The 19,913-nt window shown below is 44.7% G+C and overlaps 2 protein-coding genes and 1 long non-coding RNA gene across 3 annotated transcripts; 2 read left to right on the top strand and 1 right to left on the bottom strand.

Annotated features, from left to right (window-relative positions):
* Window positions 1-963: 963 nt before the first annotated feature.
* On the top strand, window positions 964-3,395 carry LOC146030328 (uncharacterized). Its single transcript, XR_014455833.1, has 3 exons — window positions 964-1,378; window positions 1,561-1,638; window positions 3,339-3,395. It is a non-coding gene; the product is annotated as an uncharacterized LOC146030328 (long non-coding RNA).
* A 1,468-nt stretch (window positions 3,396-4,863) lies between these two features.
* Window positions 4,864-9,271, top strand: LOC146008800 (uncharacterized). The gene is made up of 6 exons (XM_083148489.1): window positions 4,864-5,091; window positions 5,447-5,560; window positions 7,052-7,114; window positions 7,619-7,681; window positions 8,972-9,034; window positions 9,157-9,271. Coding segments are annotated over exons 1-6 (381 nt in total). The 5' UTR covers window positions 4,864-5,090; the 3' UTR covers window positions 9,234-9,271.
* Window positions 9,272-10,506: 1,235 nt separating this feature from the next.
* Window positions 10,507-16,373, bottom strand: LOC146008793 (uncharacterized). The gene is made up of 2 exons (XM_083148479.1): window positions 15,811-16,373; window positions 10,507-12,259 (listed from the first exon to the last, which is right to left on the bottom strand). The coding sequence occupies exon 2, from the start codon at window positions 12,238-12,240 to the stop codon at window positions 10,849-10,851; it is 1,392 nt and encodes a 463-aa protein (XP_083004605.1). The 5' UTR covers window positions 12,241-12,259; window positions 15,811-16,373; the 3' UTR covers window positions 10,507-10,848.
* Between the last annotated feature and the right edge of the window lie 3,540 nt (window positions 16,374-19,913).

Genomic DNA, 19,913 nt, shown 5'->3' with positions numbered 1-19,913 from the left:
GGGCCATATTATTCTGTGCATTTCAGTTTTTGGGTCCTGATTCAGAATTGATCGCTGGGCGGAGTATATTCGGAGAAATGCGATTTTGCATGCGATATCAAACGCAATTTAATACCTCTTTATTTCCCGACTATCCACTACGGCGTGGAGTCGAAATTATACAGTGTGGCGAGCGCAGCGAGCCACTGAACCCGAAGCGTGGCGAGCGGACACGGATTATGGTACATTACTGATATCGCATTCCGTGTCCCCTTGCGGCGCTCGCCAAGTTTCGGGCTCGGTGTCTCGCTGCGCTCGCCACACTATATAAAATCAACTCCACGCCACAGCGGATAGTGGGGATATGAACAGGTATTAAATCGCATGTGATATCGCATGCGATTTAGTGGCGCCGTGAAACTACACAAGTACCCGCCGGTCTATCGGATTATGTGTGTACGCAGCACGGGCTGAAAGATTAGCCACTTTCAGCCCGCATGCCGCCCCGCCGCCTCCCCCTGCTCCCTCCCCCAACATGCACCTAAATTCCGGCTACAGTACCCCTCCGAATGGCCACAATTTCATCAGGCTGCTGGGCACCCCTCCGCCCGCAGGTCCTTCCGGCCACACGCCCACCTGACATGTCTGCCTGGATGCCCCCGCACCCCCGCAGCAGCTTCCAGGGTCCCCAGCCGCTGCCTCCTCATACAGTATGTTAAAAAAAAAAGCAGTTGTTAAAACTTTTATAAAATGAGACCACTGCCATCAATGTGAGATTGCCCACAAGTGTATTTATATTATAGATATATTTATGTATATACAGTATATAGTTAAATATATATATCTATATATCTATATATATATAATATATATATTATATTTATAGATAATAAATATATATATATATATACTGTATATATATACTGTATACAGTGTATATACTGTATACAGTATATATCTATTATAATGTGTAAGGGGCATTATGGTTATAAGGACATTAATAACATGTGTCATGTGTAAGGGGCATTACTGTGTGGTATTATCAGGGGTGCCGAGAGAAAGGGGTAGGGGGTACAAATTACCCAGGCCAAAGTCTGATGGATGATGTCCCTGATCACATGACGGTACAAACATTGGCTGGCGGGAATGCTGTAATACTGTAGGTGAAGGCTGCGTGGGCCACATGTCGAGGTCTTGCGGGCCAGATTTGGCCCATGGGCCTTGTGTTTGACACCCGTGCACTAGAGCGTGGTGGGATAATAAAATACAGTACTTGTACTTTACTGTACTAATGTTTGAAAGGACACTACAGTATACTGTAAATGTTATTTTTACACAGGACGTCAGAGGAGGAGGAGGGAAAGGGCACTTTTGTCATCAAGTGGAAGCGTGGCAAGCGGTATGTGTCCTATCCACTTTGGTGGGGAGTGGATTTTATAACGTACAGTATGGCATCCGCAGCACTTTATAAAATCCAGTCCACGCCTTTTTGTAAACCCACCCCTTCCACATTTACAGTAATAAGAGTAGAGTAACTTTATGAAAACAGCACATTTTCTAATTTTTCTAATTTTCCCACAGTGCCTCCGCTTGAAAGTTTGCAGGCCGCTACAGCCGCCCCATCCGGCTCAACAGGCGCAGCCGCTGCCCAGTTTGAGAGTAAGTCCTGCCATTTCTTACCGTGGTTTTTGGAATCATTTGAATTTTTTTTCTATTTTTTAACCCCTAACCCTCTTTTCATACTTACCAAGTCCCCGGGCGTCCACAGCAGGCTTCCGGCATCTTCTCCAGGGTCTCCAGCGGTCCCAGGAATGCATTGCGCGCGCACACTCGCGCAATGCATTCCTGGGACCGCTGGAGACCAGGAGAAGATGTCGGAGGCCTGCTGTGGACGCCCGCGGACTGCGCGGACGCCGAGGGACGCCCGGGGACCATCAGGGGACAGGTAAGTATGGCTGCAAAAAAAATATTCCAAAAACCGGAAAATTCCCCTATCCAAAATGCTCGCGGTCCTGAGCATTTCGGATAGGGGATACTCAACCTGTACTGTACTGTATTTGTGAAAATCTGAAAGTTTTCTTCAAATGTGATGACTGGATTCCCCTTTTCAAAGCTGCATTGTACTAGAGATGCCAGTTCAACCTCCTTTCTGTAGTGTTAAGTGCAGACAGATACAGTAATTTGATTAAGGGTCGCTATAAACCTGCATTGTCTAAAGACTGCATTGTCTAAAAAGGACATTTACATTTGAATCTTGTATCTGTGAAAGGAAAAATCACACTATTAGCCTCCCCACTCCAAGTACACTAACTCATTAGCATTTCTATGTGTTAAAGCTCTCCACCACCAACCCCCACTAATGTATTGTCGTTTATAGGATACTGTATTTGTGAGAAACTGAAGCCAACCTTCCCTCGATGATTTAAATAAAAATTAAAAGACATGAAATGTTAGCATTGAAAAATGTTGGTTGGTTTATTTAGCAAAATATTTTGTCAAAAAGTTATACAGTATTCAGTGATGAAGCGCACATACTGTAGCGGTATAAAAGTGCAGCATCACCCATGTGCCCCCCCCCAGTCCTCTGCCCCTGCAGCAGCATTCAGTTGGTCGACCTAAAGATGGTCGACAGTCATTAGGGCCTCACCACTAGGTCGACATACTGCAAGGTCCACATGGGACAAGGTCAACAAGTCATTAGGTCGGCATAGGATTTTTCACTGTTTAAAGAGCCGACAGGCGGTATTTCATGCCCTAATATCCACTAGGGCAGTGATGGCTAACCTTGACACTCCAGCTGTTATTGAACTACACATCCCAGCATGCCCTGCTACAGTTTTACTATTTGGCCATGCTAAAACTGATGCAGGGCATGCTGGGATGTGTAGTTCAACAACAGCTGGAGTGTTAAGGTTAGCCATCACTGCACTGGGGCATTGTGGGAGAATAAAATAGTGTGCCGAGTGCATGGACACTTAAAACTACAGTACTGTATGTCGACATTCGGGTAAAAAAAACAGTGGAAAAACCCCATGTTGACCTTTTGACTGTCGACCTAGACCATGTCGACCTAATGCTTGTGTCGACCTGATGACCTGTCGATCTTATCCCATGTCGACCTAGACACCTGTCGACCTTGCAGTATGTCGACCTTATGACTGTCGACAATCTTTCGGTCGACCATACCAAGCGCAGCGGTCCTATCCACTTTGGAGCGGAGTTGATTTTATAAAGTACACTACTGTATAGCGGCCGCAGCACTTTATAAAATCCAGTCCACGCCTTTTTGTAAACCCAGTAATGAGTACAGTAACTTTATTTAAACAGCACACTTTCTCATTTTTCTCATCTTCACACAGTGCCTCCGCTTGAAGGCGAGGAGGACACCCTGCCCTTGCGGGCCGTTACAGCCTCAGCCGCTCCGTCTGAAAGTAAGTCCTGTCATTTCTTTATTGAGTTTGTGTATTTTTTCTTCCTTTCCAACTTGTGTATTTTCTTGGCGTGCCTTTGGCCGAGGCTGAGGGGACGCAATGCACTTTTCTATTGTCCATGTTGACTGTGTCGACATTCAGTCAACAATAATGAAAAACTCAATGGTGAACTTTTTGACTGTCGACCTAGACCATGTCGACCTAATGCTTGTGTCGACCTGATGACCTGTCGATCTTATCCCATGTCGACCTAGACACCTGTCGACCTTGCAGTATGTCGACCTTATGACTGTCGACAATCTTTCGGTCGACCATACCAAGCGCAGCGGTCCTATCCACTTTGGAGCGGAGTTGATTTTATAAAGTACACTACTGTATAGCGGCCGCAGCACTTTATAAAATCCAGTCCACGCCTTTTTGTAAACCCAGTAATGAGTACAGTAACTTTATTTAAACAGCACACTTTCTCATTTTTCTCATCTTCACACAGTGCCTCCGCTTGAAGGCGAGGAGGACACCCTGCCCTTGCGGGCCGTTACAGCCTCAGCCGCTCCGTCTGAAAGTAAGTCCTGTCATTTCTTTATTGAGTTTGTGTATTTTTTCTTCCTTTCCAACTTGTGTATTTTCTTGGCGTGCCTTTGGCCGAGGCTGAGGGGACGCAATGCACTTTTCTATTGTCCATGTTGACTGTGTCGACATTCAGTCAACAATAATGAAAAACTCAATGGTGAACTTTTTGACTGTCGACCTAGACCATGTCGACCTAATGCTTGTGTCGACCTGATGACCTGTCGATCTTATCCCATGTCGACCTAGACACCTGTCGACCTTGCAGTATGTCGACCTTATGACTGTCGACAATCTTTCGGTCGACCATACCAAGCGCAGCGGTCCTATCCACTTTGGAGCGGAGTTGATTTTATAAAGTACACTACTGTATAGCGGCCGCAGCACTTTATAAAATCCAGTCCACGCCTTTTTGTAAACCCAGTAATGAGTACAGTAACTTTATTTAAACAGCACACTTTCTCATTTTTCTCATCTTCACACAGTGCCTCCGCTTGAAGGCGAGGAGGACACCCTGCCCTTGCGGGCCGTTACAGCCTCAGCCGCTCCGTCTGAAAGTAAGTCCTGTCATTTCTTTATTGAGTTTGTGTATTTTTTCTTCCTTTCCAACTTGTGTATTTTCTTGGCGTGCCTTTGGCCGAGGCTGAGGGGACGCAATGCACTTTTCTATTGTCCATGTTGACTGTGTCGACATTCAGTCAACAATAATGAAAAACTCAATGGTGAACTTTTTGACTGTCGACCTAGACCATGTCGACCTAATGCTTGTGTCGACCTGATGACCTGTCGATCTTATCCCATGTCGACCTAGACACCTGTCGACCTTGCAGTATGTCGACCTTATGACTGTCGACAATCTTTCGGTTGACCATACCAAGCGCAGCGGTCCTATCCACTTTGGAGCGGAGTTGATTTTATAAAGTACACTATAGCGGCCGCAGCACTTTATAAAATCCAGTCCACGCCTTTTTGTAAACCCAGTAATGAGTACAGTAACTTTATTTAAACAGCACACTTTCTCATTTTTCTCATCTTCACACAGTGCCTCCGCTTGAAGGCGAGGAGGACACCCTGCCCTTGCGGGCCGTTACAGCCTCAGCCGCTCCGTCTGAAAGTAAGTCCTGTCATTTCTTTATTGAGTTTGTGTATTTTTTCTTCCTTTCCAACTTGTGTATTTTCTTGGCGTGCCTTTGGCCGAGGCTGAGGGGACGCAATGCACTTTTCTATTGTCCATGTTGACTGTGTCGACATTCAGTCAACAATAATGAAAAACTCAATGGTGAACTTTTTGACTGTCGACCTAGACCATGTCGACCTAATGCTTGTGTCGACCTGATGACCTGTCGATCTTATCCCATGTCGACCTAGACACCTGTCGACCTTGCAGTATGTCGACCTTATGACTGTCGACAATCTTTCGGTCGACCATACAATCCATCCTTGTTCTCATTTTTGACATTTTCCCACAGTGACTCCGATTGCAGACCAGGGCACCCTGCCCTTGATGTGGCTGGACACCCCTCCTCGTCCTCTTTACCCCTTCCAATATAACAGTCCCTGTGCTTCCATCCGCCATGAAGAAGGTACTGTAAGCATTGCTGCGCATACTGTACAGTATAGTAGGTGTGCGTAGCCCATTTTATTAGGGGGTGCACCATTCAAGGGGCATGTCAATCACTGGACATGTCCATCACCGCCTATTATTACACAAAATGCCACACACTTTAATGCCCATTAGAGATACTGTAATTACACACACAGTAATGCCAATTCCACATACTGTACTGTAATGCCATGCACAGTAATGTCCATTCCACATAATGCCACACACAGTAATGCCCATTCCACATAATGCCACCCAACATACAGTACAGTAATGCCAATTACACATAATGCCACACACCATAATGGCCAACACTCATACTGTAATGCTACACACAGTAATGACCATTTTACATACAGTAATGCTACACACCATACTGCCCATGACACATTATGCCAGGGCTTGACCAATGTTTGTAAAACAGGGATAATAGAAAATGTGCGTTCCAATGGTGCACGTCAAAAATTTACACCGTAATGCCGATTACATGTCACACAGCCAATACATACTGTAGTACTGTATACCACATGCCATAATGCCCATTACACGTTATGCCACACACCGTAATGCCCATTGCACTGCAAACTGTGATGCCCTCACTGTGATGCCCATTACATGGTACACCTCACACTTCGTAATGCCTATTACATGTCACACAGACATTACACATTATGCCTCAGACCGTGATGCCCATTCAACATTAAGCCTCACACCGTGATGCCCATTACACATTATGCCACACACCATGATGCCCATCACACATAATGGTACACACAGTAATGGCCATTACACTGAATGCTATACACTATAATGGCCATTACACATTAGGCCACATACTGTATTGCCCATTACACATTATTTGACACACATTATGCCACACACCGTAATGCCCATTACATACTGTACTGTACAGTATTATGCCACACAACTGCGGCTTACCTACAGTGCATTCTCATTGCTAGATGTTACATGCTTGATGCCAGGGATTTATTGCTCGATGCCAGGGATTACAGTACATCTTATTGCCCTGGTCTACATGCTCCATTCCAGGTGTCTCATGCTCGTTGCCAGAGGGTGTGAAATGCTAATTGCCAGGGGGGTGGGGTGAACTGCTCATTTCCAGGGGTAACATGCATTTTACCAGGGGTTCCATGCTACCTGAGAAGGGGGTGGTTAAATGCTAATTGACAGTGGAAGTTTCATGCTCATTGCTTGGGGGCACACTGCACACACTTTCGGAAAGCATTAAGCACTCTTCGTATCAGATACCTGCCGGAGCCGCAGCCTTCTTCCTTTTTAAACTGCATTCCCACATGCCAGAGCCACAGCAGCCTCCTTCCCTTTTGAGCTGCTGCCATATGCTGCACGTCATTTTTGTAAAGCCACCCCCGCCCTATTTACAGTACTAAGAGTACGGTAAGTTTATTAACAGTAAACAGCACTTGTTCTCATTTTTGACATTTTCCCACAGTGACTCCGATTGCAGACCAGGGCACCATAACAGCCCCCACCGCCTCAGCCGCTCCGTCTGAGAGTAAGTCCTGTCATTTCTTTATTGAGTTTGTGTTTTTTTTTTCTTTCTCTCCTACTGTACAGTAATTGTGTCTTCTCTTGGCGTGCCATTGGCCCACGCTGGTAGCGTGGGCCAATGGCAGCCTAGCGCAGCCCTGCGTAGTCAGCGTTGTGTCCATGTCAGGGGGGTGGGGGTGGAGCGTTGCGCCAAGGCCTCTGATGCACAAAAGGAGGCAATTGCCACTGGCAGTACTAGTGTACATCCGGTACTGCACTGGCAAATGCCTCCTTTTGAAACAACCACTATCCAGGGCAGCCGCAAGCAGGGAATGCGCAGCGGTATGTGTCCTATCCACTGTGGAGCAGAGTGGATTTTCTAAAGTACAGTATGGCGGGCGCAGCACTTTATAAAATTCAGTCCACGCCTTTTTGTAAAGCCACCCCCGCCCTATTTACAGTACTAAGAGTACGGTAAGTTTATTAACAGTAAACAGCACTTGTTCTCATTTTTGACATTTTCCCACAGTGACTCCGATTGCAGACCAGGGCACCATAACAGCCCCCACCGCCTCAGCCGCTCCGTCTGAGAGTAAGTCCTGTCATTTCTTTATTGAGTTTGTGTTTTTTTTTTTCTTTCTCTCCTACTGTACAGTAATTGTGTCTTCTCTTGGCGTGCCATTGGCCCACGCTGGTACCCTGCGGGCATTCTACAGGCCCCCCCACCAATTGTTAATGTTGATTTATTATGACCAAAGGACAATAAGTGAAAAGCCTAGGTTACGTATTACAGTATGTCCGTAACCAGCGTACCTTTTATACCTACAGTAGGTACGTGCGAACAAATCGTGGCGCAGCGTAGCGTACCTTTATTGTGTATTATACACCAAAGAACCAATACCTTAATAATAGATCCCTTCGCAGTACTCTGTCTCTAATCTGCGAATACACCTTTAAGGACAGTGTCCGTAATATACCTTATCGCTATACAGTATGTGAATAACAGACGAGACCACAGTATACTGTAGAAGTAAGGAGATAGAAACTCCGTAAATGATGTATTAAAGTCCCTAATGGACAAAAGGGGGTTACAGGAATAGGAAATAACAGGTACTGTATAACAAGTAATACAATAGTCTAACAATGAGTATAATAATCAAGCTCTGATAGGGGAAGAAAAACAGACACAGGATACAATCAGCCAACAATACACCGTTACACGTTATGCCACACACCGTAATGCCCATTGCACTGCAAACTGTGATGCCCTCACTGTGATGCCCATTACATGGTACACCTCACACTTCGTAATGCCTATTACATGTCACACAGACATTACACATTATGCCTCAGACCGTGATGCCCATTCAACATTAAGCCTCACACCGTGATGCCCATTACACATTATGCCACACACCATGATGCCCATCACACATAATGGTACACACAGTAATGGCCATTACACTGAATGCTATACACTATAATGGCCATTACACATTAGGCCACATACTGTATTGCCCTTTACACATTATTTGACACACATTATGCCACACACCGTAATGCCCATTACAGTACATACTGTACTGTACAGTATTATGCCACACAACTGCGGCTTACCTACAGTGCATTCTCATTGCTAGATGTTACATGCTTGATGCCAGGGATTTATTGCTCGATGCCAGGGATTACATCTTATTGCCCTGGCAGCAGCCTCCTTCCCTTTTGAGCTGCTGCCATACAGTATGCTGCACGTCATATCGCACACTTACTGTACTTTACAGTAATAACCATACAGTAACTAGTGTATTACAAGTAATAATAATAATAATACTACAGTAATAAAAACTTTATTTTTAAAGTATATTTTCTCATTTTTCCACAGTGCCAAGGGTACAAGAGGACGAGGCAGCCTCCACCCCTCATACAAATCCGCCCATGGATAGAGGTAAAGTACAGTACAGTATACTGTAGTAATAGTAATGCTTACTGTACTGTAAAGTACAGTATTCAACATGTACAGTATTTCTGTTCTAAAACTGTACATTGTTTGTTTGTTTATTTTCACAGAAGAATTAAGAAGAGTGGTGCAAATGCTGCAGGGGATAATAAATCACATTTTCAATTTATTATTAAGATTAATATAATTTTTTTTTTTTTTAATAAAAAATTTATAACAATCATTACTGTCAGTACGTTTCATTACAATTTGAATCATGTGTGGGGACTTCAAATACAGTATAATAAAAAATAAAATAAAAAAAACACAGCACATTAATTTAAACAGGACAAAGTCATACAGTATTTTAGGTACAATAATTTAAAGTACTGTTGGTCACAACAAAGCTTCTTGCAAGGCGTGGCTGTCCTTTGTTCTCGGTCCCAAACTCGCTTGATTTTGCTCATTGTAGAGTGGCATGTGGTGGATAAGGGTTGAAGAAAAAAGAATAGCATTAGTACTGAATGGTCACAAGGGTTTCGGGGGGGGGGGGGGGGGGAAACATGTTGGCAGGGGAAGGGGATGGGAGAGAGGGAGAGAGATACAGTAATGTACAGTAAGATCATAAACGTACTTTTTTTCCATTTCATTGCCAGTCCTTTGTTCTCAGTCCCAAACTCGCTTGATTTTGCTCATTGTAGAGTGGCATGTGGTGGATAAGAGTTGAAGAAAAAAGAATAGCATTAGTACTGAATGGTCACAAGGGTTTCGGGGGGGGGGGGGGAAACATGTTGGCAGGGGAAGGGGATGGGAGAGAGGGAGAGAGATACAGTAATGTACAGTAAGATCATAAACGTACTTTTTTTCCATTTCATTGCCAGTCCTTTGTTCTCGGTCCCAAACTCGCTTGATTTTGCTCATTGTAGAGTGGCATGTGGTGGATAAGGGTTGAAGAAAAAAGAATAGCATTAGTACTGAATGGTCACAAGGGTTTCGGGGGGGGGGGGGAAATGTTGGCAGGGGAAGGGGATGGGAGAGAGGGAGAGAGATACAGTAATGTACAGTAAGATCATAAACGTACTTTTTTCCCATTTCATTGCCAGTCCTTTGTTCTCGGTCCCAAACTCGCTTGATTTTGCTCATTGTAGAGTGGCATGTGGTGGATAAGGGTTGAAGAAAAAAGAATAGCATTAGTACTGAATGGTCACAAGGGTTTAGGGGGGGGGGGAACTGTTGGCAGGGGAAGGGGATGGGAGAGAGGGAGAGAGATACAGTAATGTACAGTAAGATCATAAACGTACTTTTTTTCCATTTCATTGCCAGTCCTTTGTTCTCGGTCCCAAACACGCTTGATTTTGCTCATTGTAGAGTGGCATGTGGTGGATAAGGGTTGAAGAAAAAAGAATAGCATTAGTACTGAATGGTCACAAGGGTTTCGGGGGGGGGGGGGGGGGGGACATGTTGGCAGGGGAAGGGGATGGGAGAGAGGGAGAGAGATACAGTAATGTACAGTAAGATCATAAACGTACTTTTTTTCCATTTCATTGCCAGTCCTTTGTTCTCGGTCCCAAACTCGCTTGATTTTGCTCATTGTAGAGTGGCATGGGGAGAGAAGAAAAGAGAATAGCGTTAGTACTGAATGGTCACAAGGATGTCAGGGGGGGGGGGAGAGAGAGATACAGTATGTTGGAAGGGGATGGGAGAGAGGGAGAGAGATACAGTACAGTAAGATCATAAACGTACTTTTTTTCCATTTCATTGCCAGTCCTTTGTTCTGTGAGTACAGTAGATGCCAGTTTGAAGAGACGTCTCCAGTTGCTGTGCTACAGTAAGCACGTCCAGCGTGTAACTCTGGGCATCCGTAGCAATCCATTTATAGTGTCCTTTATCTTTGTACAATCAGCCTTTGTAAGCTCAAATTTCCCCATGAGCCGTGTCACTATATCGAGGCGCAGATTTTCTGGGATTGCAAATTTATTACGTTGCCCATCATAATTGACCCGATTGCACCAATTCTTATACAGGTCAAAAGAAACATGCTCTTGGAAAATCTGTTGTGCATAACGGTGCATTTCCATCTTCGCTGCTTTAAAGAGAGTGTTGACACCCTCAGCTGTGATGACTTTGAGCGGCATGTCAGGCAAGGAAATCCCCACAGCGCACAATTCTTTGGGTATGATTCTAGGTGTTCTTTCATGTAGAGGTGATGTTCTTTGATGTTGAGGTAAGGTTGCGACGATCATATTTCCAGGGGACAATTGGGATGATGCAACCATTGCAGTGTCCATGTTGTTAGAGGCTTGGGATGGTGCATTGTGTCTGTCAGCCAACCAGTGAGATGTCAGTGGGGTACTTGTTAAGTTGGTCTGACGTTGTTGTGTATCTGAAGCATTATGTGTGGCAGGCAACCAGTGAGATGACACTGGTGTTGTGTCCATGTTCACCAATTCATTTGGTAAAACAGTTTCTGTGTCCATGCTAGGGCTGGCCAATCGGTTGGATGAAGCTGGTGTCATCTCCAAATCAGAAAAGTGGAAAGATGTGGTTGGTTGGGTCATTTCCAAGTCAAAATCCTCTGTTTCAAATGCATCAGGGCAGTCAAATTGTGATTGTACTGGATTAGATGTTGTGGGTGTAATGGGTGGCCCTGTAGCAGCTTGCCATTGTTTGGCTTGAGCAAGCATGTCAATCAGACCTCCTGACAGCACTTTAATTTGTCCTGTCAGTACATGAATTTCCGCTTTCAGTTCATCCACATGTACAGACAGTCCATTGTTTTGGGTTTCCAGGTGGGTCATCTTGCCCAAAATGTCTCTCACCAGCCCTGTGCAGCTACATTGTGGTGGGTTGTGATCCAGAAAGTTAAGTTTCCTACGGGACGGTGATTGAGATTTTTGTTCCAGAGGTGTAATGTGAAGCTCCAAAGGGTGCAAGTCATTATCTACGGGAACTGACACATCTGTCACTGTGTTAATGTCTTGCTGTGCATCAGTGTTAATGTCTTGCACCAGACAGTCATCGTGAGATTCTCCTATAGTCGCGAACAAAGACTTGTTCTTGGCCTTGGCATTTTTCCGTAGTTTGACAACAGGAATATTTTCTTTTCCTGCTTTCTTCTTAACGATATTATTTTTAATGTTTGGCACTAATGCAGCCATTCTCTTGGGACATGCAAGTGTAGGTTCTCCAGAATAGAATTTTTTTGTTTTCACCATCTTCAGTAGGCAGTGCACTCTACAATACACAACAATAAGATTCAAGTTAATACAGTACATACTGTACAGTACAGTACATTAGTTACAGTACAATACAGTAGCATACAGTATTGTATTATGGTATTACAGTAGTGAAAATTACAGTAGGTACAGTACTTGTGACTTATTTGGGCGCCTGATTTTCTTCATCGCACCTAAAATCGCGTCAAATTGCATCGCATACAATCATACAATTGACCCCATTTTTTATTGTATTCCCACCCTGATGGCTAAATGCCCCCATTGTTAACGCCACCCCACTTGCGCTCGCCACACTATATAAAATCAACTCCACGCCGACGTGGATTGTGGGGGTATGAAAAGGTCGGAGGACGCGTAACGCCGCCGCTCGCCACGCTTCGGGTTGGCGTTGATAGTGGGGTGGCGTTAACAATGGGGGCATTTAGCCATCAGGGTGGGAATACAATTAAAAATGGGGTCTGGGGGGCCATTTCACATACTGTATGAAACAGGCATCTGGGTACATCTGTACATACAGTACAGTATTAAAATCGCATCAAATCGCATCGCATGCAATACAATAGCATACAATGCAACAGCAATTTTCTCTTCAAAGGAATTTCAAGGGAAATCGCATCAAATCGCATGCTTAGGGTACTGGCATACAATTTCAACATTGGCTGCCCAGATACTGTAAGTCACAAGTACCGAAAATTATGTGACCGTACTGCATAGACATGAGCTTTTTTTTTCAATAAAAGGGATGAAGCGATAAACAAAAGTACAGTACGTTAACAGATGGGGCTTAGACAGACAGACTAGGAGGGGTGGAGGCAGGGGCGGGCTGGGCCGGGGGGCAGGATGCCATCTGCCCCCCAGGCCGCTCTGGCAGGTGTGCTGCGGGCCGCGCCGCCGCGCCCGTTTCTGAGGCCGCATTGCCGTTTTTTTTTTTTTTCACTGCCGGCGGCCATGTTACTGTGGTTTTTTAAATGATGTCTGAGGCCACAGCAACATGGCCGCCGGCCTCCACGGCTACGTGGAGGAGGGCTCCGGCCGGCAGCCTGTTCCCTCTTATCCCCAGTGGCAGTCGGCAGACGCTGGGTGCGGTGTGGACGTCATGACGTTGACGCCTCCCACCCACGCGTCTGCACTCAGAGACTGGAGGAAGGCTGGGGCCGCCCGCAGAGCAACTCGTGGGGGACGCTTCAGGAGGCCGCAGAGAGGGGAACAGAAATTTGTGGAGCCGCAGGAGGACAGGAGGAGCCTGGTCGAGGATAAAACACAGGATAGTAGTAAGTTAACATGATCTAAAACGACATACAGTATCTGTAATAATGCAATGACACCACAGGCTGCTCCCCCTGTATAATAATTTGTGTCATGGCATTACTATTAATAATAGTAATGCCATGACACAAATTATTATACAGGGGGAGCAGCCTGTGGTCATGGCATTACTTTTATATTATACAGGTGGAGCACCCTGTGGTGTCATTATTATTGTACAGGGGGAGCAGCCTGTGGTGTCATGGCATTATGCCATGACACCACAGGCTGCTCCCTCTGCATAATAATAATGCCATGACACCACAGGCTGCTACCCCTGTATAATATAAAAGTAATGCCATGACACCACAGGCTGCTCCCTCTGTATAATAATAATGCAATGACACCACAGGCTGCTCCCCCTGTATAATAATTTGTGTCATGGTATTACTATTGTTACTGTATATTATACAGCCGGAGTAGCCTGTGGTGTCATTGCATTATTATTATACAGTACAGCAGGAACAGCATGTGGTGTCATTGCATTATTATTATTATACAGAGGGAGCAGCCAGTGGTGTCATGGCATTCATTTTACTGTATATTATACAGGGGGAGCCACCTGTGGTGTCATAATTATTATTGTACAGGGGGAGCAGACTGTGGTGTCATGGCATTATGCCATGACACCACAGGCTGCTCCCTCTGTATAATAATAATGCCATGACACCACAGGCTGCTCCCCCTGTATAATATAAAAGTAATGCCATGACACCACAGGCTGCTCCCTCTGTATACTGTAATAATAATAATGCAATGACACCACATGCTGTTCCTGCTGTATAATAATAATGCAATGAATTAATAAAAAATGTAATAAAAAAAATAAAAAAATAAACTGGTACAGTATTCTGGTTCTCCGGATACCTGTAATCTAGTATTACTGTACAGTAATTACTGTACAGTATTACAATACGAACACCCACAGCTAGGGGATTTTGTACACAGCTAGGGGATTTTTTACACAAACAGTATGACTGAGTCTGCGAAATAGTCTATTAATATGCGCAAAAATCCCCAAACTGCGAAAAAATACGTTACTACAGTATACAGTATTTACAGTATTACACCAACAGTATTTACAGTTGCACAGATTATACGAGAATACCCATAGTAGCAGCCTGCCAGTAGTAGCCCACCCTAATAGAGTATTGTCATCGCTAGTCGGGGATCTGCGGCCTATACACACCAGGCAATTTTAACACGTACAATATTCTAAATGGCGCTACAGTATCTCTACTGCACTGCACTGTACTGTATGTGGCATCCATGTTGATCCCTAAAATGGCGGAAAATCACGATACCACGTGATCCTATTGCTGTGACTACTTCAATTACAAGTACAGTATGCGGGAAAAAATGCCAAATGATCCGTTATTTACGGTATTACAACAATATTACTGACAATACCCCAATCCAGGATTTATTACACATTACAGTATATGGACAATACCCATAGCGGCAGCCTGCAGTAGCCTAATAAAGTATTCTCATCGCTAGTCGGGGAACTCTGGACCATACACACCAGGCAATTTTCAGATGAAAAACGTTTAGTGTGTACTGTATGATCCTCAAGAGAATCATGCACTGTTCATTATGGTACTTACTGTATGGTACAGTACCTGAAGCAGAAGTGCAGTAAGGGGGAGGGAAAGTTGATCCTGCCCTCGCAAATGTAGCGGGGGATCTGCGTCCCATACACACTAGGCAATTTTAACACATTGTACAATATTCCACATGGCGCTATCTCTACTGCACTGTGCAGCCATCTCGATTCCCAACATGGCTGAAAATCACGATACTGTATCACATGTGCTCCTATTACTGACTGACTCTGCGAAACAGTCTGTAAACATGAGAAAAACACCGGTCCCCTCGTTTGAGGAAAAAATACGTGTTTTACGGTATTACACCAATGGTATTACGAAGAGAACTAGTATTTAGCAGCCTACAGTAGCCCACCCTAATAGAGTACTGTCATCGCTAGTCGGGGATTTGCGGCCCATACACACCAGGCAATTTTAACACATTGTACAATATTCTCAATGGCACTTGTACAGTATACAGTATTCTGCACCGGGTGCATTTGAACAGTAGGGAAAGAAGGGAAACATCTTCATTCAGGGAAGGGTGGGAACCGAGCGCTTCCGCGCAGGGACCGTTTTGTAGTGCTGCTTACTGTATACTGTAATGCAGCAATCAGTGAAATGTACAAATGACTGTACTACTGTATAGTGTACTTACTGCTCCAGCGAGAAGATACAGTAGTGTTCTTGCGGAAGGAAGGCAGTATGATGGTAAAACGGTAGAAACACGAAAGCAGCAACAACTTGACTTTGGATTCAGCAGAATGAATAGTCCAGGTGTACAGGTAGAATCTCGTGCTTGTATACAGGCAAGAGATGAAGAGACGATCCGTAGCAATTCTACACGGTTTAGATGCAGAAAAACAAACTGGATTGTTTGACAATTTTAATGTACTGTAGCTGAATTTATGCTGGCAGAGACAAAGGAAATCCTTCATGAAGCTGATAGGTGCATTTGAATTATGTACAATTACCAGCGAAACAAAAAGGCAGACTGAAATTAACATACTGTATGACTGCAATCAACATCTTATTGTCTGAGGTGTCGGTCTGTGTCTGAGTTTGGAGAAATCTATTGTTGCTGAAAAAAAACGTTCTCTGTAGCGCAGTACAGTATGTACAGTATGGGTATTAACTATCGTTTTTGTTTGTGGAAAAGTCCGAAAGATTTTGATAAGCACCAACTACTGTAACTGTATTAGTTTAAAAAAAAAAAAAAAAACGTTTAAAAAATAAAAATATAATGTAACCAACTGAGGATCGAACTACTGATACTGAGATAGTGAAGCCGTGCCTCTACCCGCTAGGCCACTATTGCCTGTGATTTTACTGCTGGCAGATGGTTAGCATGGCTTCTGCACCAATCAAATACAGTTCCTGACCATCCAGTACGTCACTGCGGCTGCGAATAAAAGAAAATAACTCTGTCCGTAAAGTAAGGACAAAATCCGTAGTGTAAAGTATGATACTGTAGGTCCTCAAATAAAGTTTTAAGTAGTCATCCAGCAATAGCAAAGGTTAGCATGTCTTCTGTACCAATTACATAAATGACCGTACGTAGCTGCTTCTGCGAATAAATACAAAACAATCTGTCCGTAAAGTAAGGACAAAATCCGTAGTGAAAAGTGGCTGGTTAGCAATGGTTAGCGAATTTAATCCCGAAACACGGTCCTCAAGGCAAGGAGTTTTACCTGAAAAGCTAAATCTATTTTGCGAAAAAAAACGTTTAAAAAATAAAAATATAATGTAATCAACTGAGGATCGAACTACTGATACTGAGATAGTGAAGCCGTGCCTCTACCCGCTAGGCCACTATTGCCTGTGATTTTACTCCTGGCAGATGGTTAGCATGGCTTCTACACCAATCAAATACAGTTCATGACCATCCAGTACGTCACTGCGGCTGCGAATAAAAGAAAAGAACTCTGTCCGTAAAGTAAGGACAAAATCCGTAGTGTAAAGTATGATACTGTAGGTCCTCAAATAATGTTTTAAGTAGTCATCCAGCAATAGCAAAGGTTAGCATGGCTTCTGTACCAATTACATAAATGACCGTACGTAGCTGCTTCTGCGAATAAATACAAAACAATCTGTCCGTAAAGTAAGGACAAAATCCGTAGTGAAAAGTCGTGGCGGCCACTGTTTTGTAGAAGAGATTTTTACGCATGCGCTGTACTGTTTGGGAAAAGTGACATCTGGTGGTCAATGAGTGTAAGTGCAGGTTACATTTACAAGATTACGTTACGTTATAACGCGATCTATAACGGGACTATAGCGCAAGGAGCAGGCGCGATCCAGGCGCGATTTGCATGGCGCACTTTATGCGCAACGCAGCCACGATGTACCAGGCCATAGCTTTAGAGGGTAGGCTCCTCCCCTACTGCATCCCGGACTCTTCAGTTCAATCTTTCAAAGACACTGGAATACATTAACTCAGTACAAACGCCTGCACATATTATATGCACATTTTATAACAGTAACTGTTAACTTTTAACCATTTTAACATGAACATCATGAAACTTCTGGCATACTTACTGAGCGTAAGGGAGGGATCGCTGTGTCACCAGGACCATATCAGAGAAAGGGATTCGAACGGTAAGTTCTTACAAAAATCCCTTTTTCTCTTTCAATGGTCCTGATGACACAGCTCAACACTGGGACATTCCAGAGCCGGTCCTTTGGGTGGGTACGCTCAGGTCTGCAGCTCTCAGCACTGCTCGCCCGAATGATGCGTCCTCCGACGCGAACTCGTGGAATCTATAGAATTTGGCAAAGGTATGAACAGATGACCAAGTGGCAGCCCTGCAAACCTGCTCAGCTGTGGCCCCATGTCGAACCGCCCAAGAGGTGGCAACTGACCTGGTGGTATGCGCATTTATTCTGGCCGGTACAGGCCTACCCACTTTGGTGTATGCAAAAGCTATCACAGATCGCAACCACCTAGCAATAGTCTGCTTAGATGCAGGCCAACCAATTTTGTGTACGTCATACAGTACCAATAAGGTATCAGTCTTTCTGACACTCTTTACTCTGTCCACATAGATGCGTAAAGCACGCACAACATCCAAACTCTTCAACTTGTCCCTTTTCTTAGAACCCTCAGGTAGAACACAGGTAGAACTATCTCCTGATTTAAATGGAAGGCAGAGACTACCTTCGGTAAAAACTGAGGCACTGTTCTCAAAACTGCCCTGTCATCATGAAAAATTAGGAAGGGAGATTTGCATGACAAAGCTCCCAACTCTGACACCCTTTTAGCAGATGCCGCTGCCAACAAAAACACTAGCTTCCATGTGAGAAACTTAAAGTCCGCCGACCTTAAAGGTTCAAAGGGTGCCTTCTGAAGGCATTCCAAAACCAGTGACAGATCCCAAGGCGCTACTGGTTGCTTGTATGGAGGTTTCAACCTGGATACCCTTTGTAAAAAGGTTTGAATTTCCGGCAAAATGGCTATCTTTTTCTGGAAATAGATGGACAAGGCCGAAATCTGCACCTTCAATGACTGAAGGCTTAGGCCCGATGAAAAACCATCTTGTAAGAATTCCATCATTCTTGATAGCTTGAAGTGAGATGTGTGAGCCTTTCGTCTCTCACACCATCGGATGTAAGTCTTCCAGACTCTATAATAATTTGCCGAAGATACAGCTTTTCTGGCTTTTATCATAGTCTGTACTACTGCCTCAGAAAACCCTTTCCTTTTCAAAATGGCGGTTTCAATAGCCAGGCCCTCAAAATCAATCGATCGGAATCCAGGTGATTGAATGGGCCTTGTCTTAGAAGGTCTGGCCTCAGAGGTAGACGCCATGAGTCCACAGACAACCTCTGAAGCCTCGAGTACCAGGACCTCCTTAGCCAATCTGGGGCCACTAAGATCACCGGAACCTTCTGCCCCTGTATTTTCTTCAAAAGTCTCGCTAACATTGGTACTGGTGGGAATGCATAGAGGAGATCTCCCTGCCAGTGAATAGTCATGGCATCCACTGCATAGAACCTGGGCACTTGATGGTTGAACCTGGATGCCATCAGGTCCACATCCGGAGTTCCCCACTTCAAGGTGATCTGGTGAAACACCTGAGGGTGTAAGCTCCATTCCCCTTCCTTGAGCTCCTCCCTGCTCAGGAAGTCGGCTTCTATATTCTCTACTCCTGGAATGAATATAGCCGATACAGCTGGAACATTCTGTTCCGCCCATAGGAAGATTCTGGACACCTCCCACATGGCCAATTTGCTGCGTGTACCTCCCTGGTGATTCAGATACGCCACAGCTGTGGCATTGTCGGTCTGAATCCTCAAAGGGAGGTTCAGTAACCTGTCTCCCGCCAAGGAAATCACTTTCCAGACAGCTCTCAGCTCCAAGATGTTTATTGGTAACACTGACTCCTCTGCCGTCCACAGGCCCTGCAGCCTGAGGTCCAGGACTACTGCCCCCCAGCCCCTTAGGCTGGCGTCGGTAGTTACTACCAACCAGTCCCAGGTCTGTAATGACCGACCCCACTGAAGGGAATCTACTTCTGTCCACCATTTCAAGGAGTCTTGAGTGTCCGAAAACAGCACTATCATCTCCGACTTCATGGTCAGAATGTTTCCTGACCAAGCCGACAAAATGTTCCATTGGAACACCCGAGAGTGGAACCTGGCAAATTGAAGCGTCTCGAATGACGCCACCATTTTCCCCAGGAGCTTGAGGCACCTCCATACTGAAATGCTCCGAGCTCTGAGAATCTCCTGGACTAAGGTGACCAGATCCCTGGCCTTCACCTC

This window comes from Crinia signifera, chromosome 1 (assembly GCF_055691185.1).
Source record: "Crinia signifera chromosome 1, ASM5569118v1, whole genome shotgun sequence".
NCBI classification, from domain to species: domain Eukaryota; kingdom Metazoa; phylum Chordata; class Amphibia; order Anura; family Myobatrachidae; genus Crinia; species Crinia signifera.
This window is presented reverse-complemented; position numbering and strand designations above follow the sequence as displayed.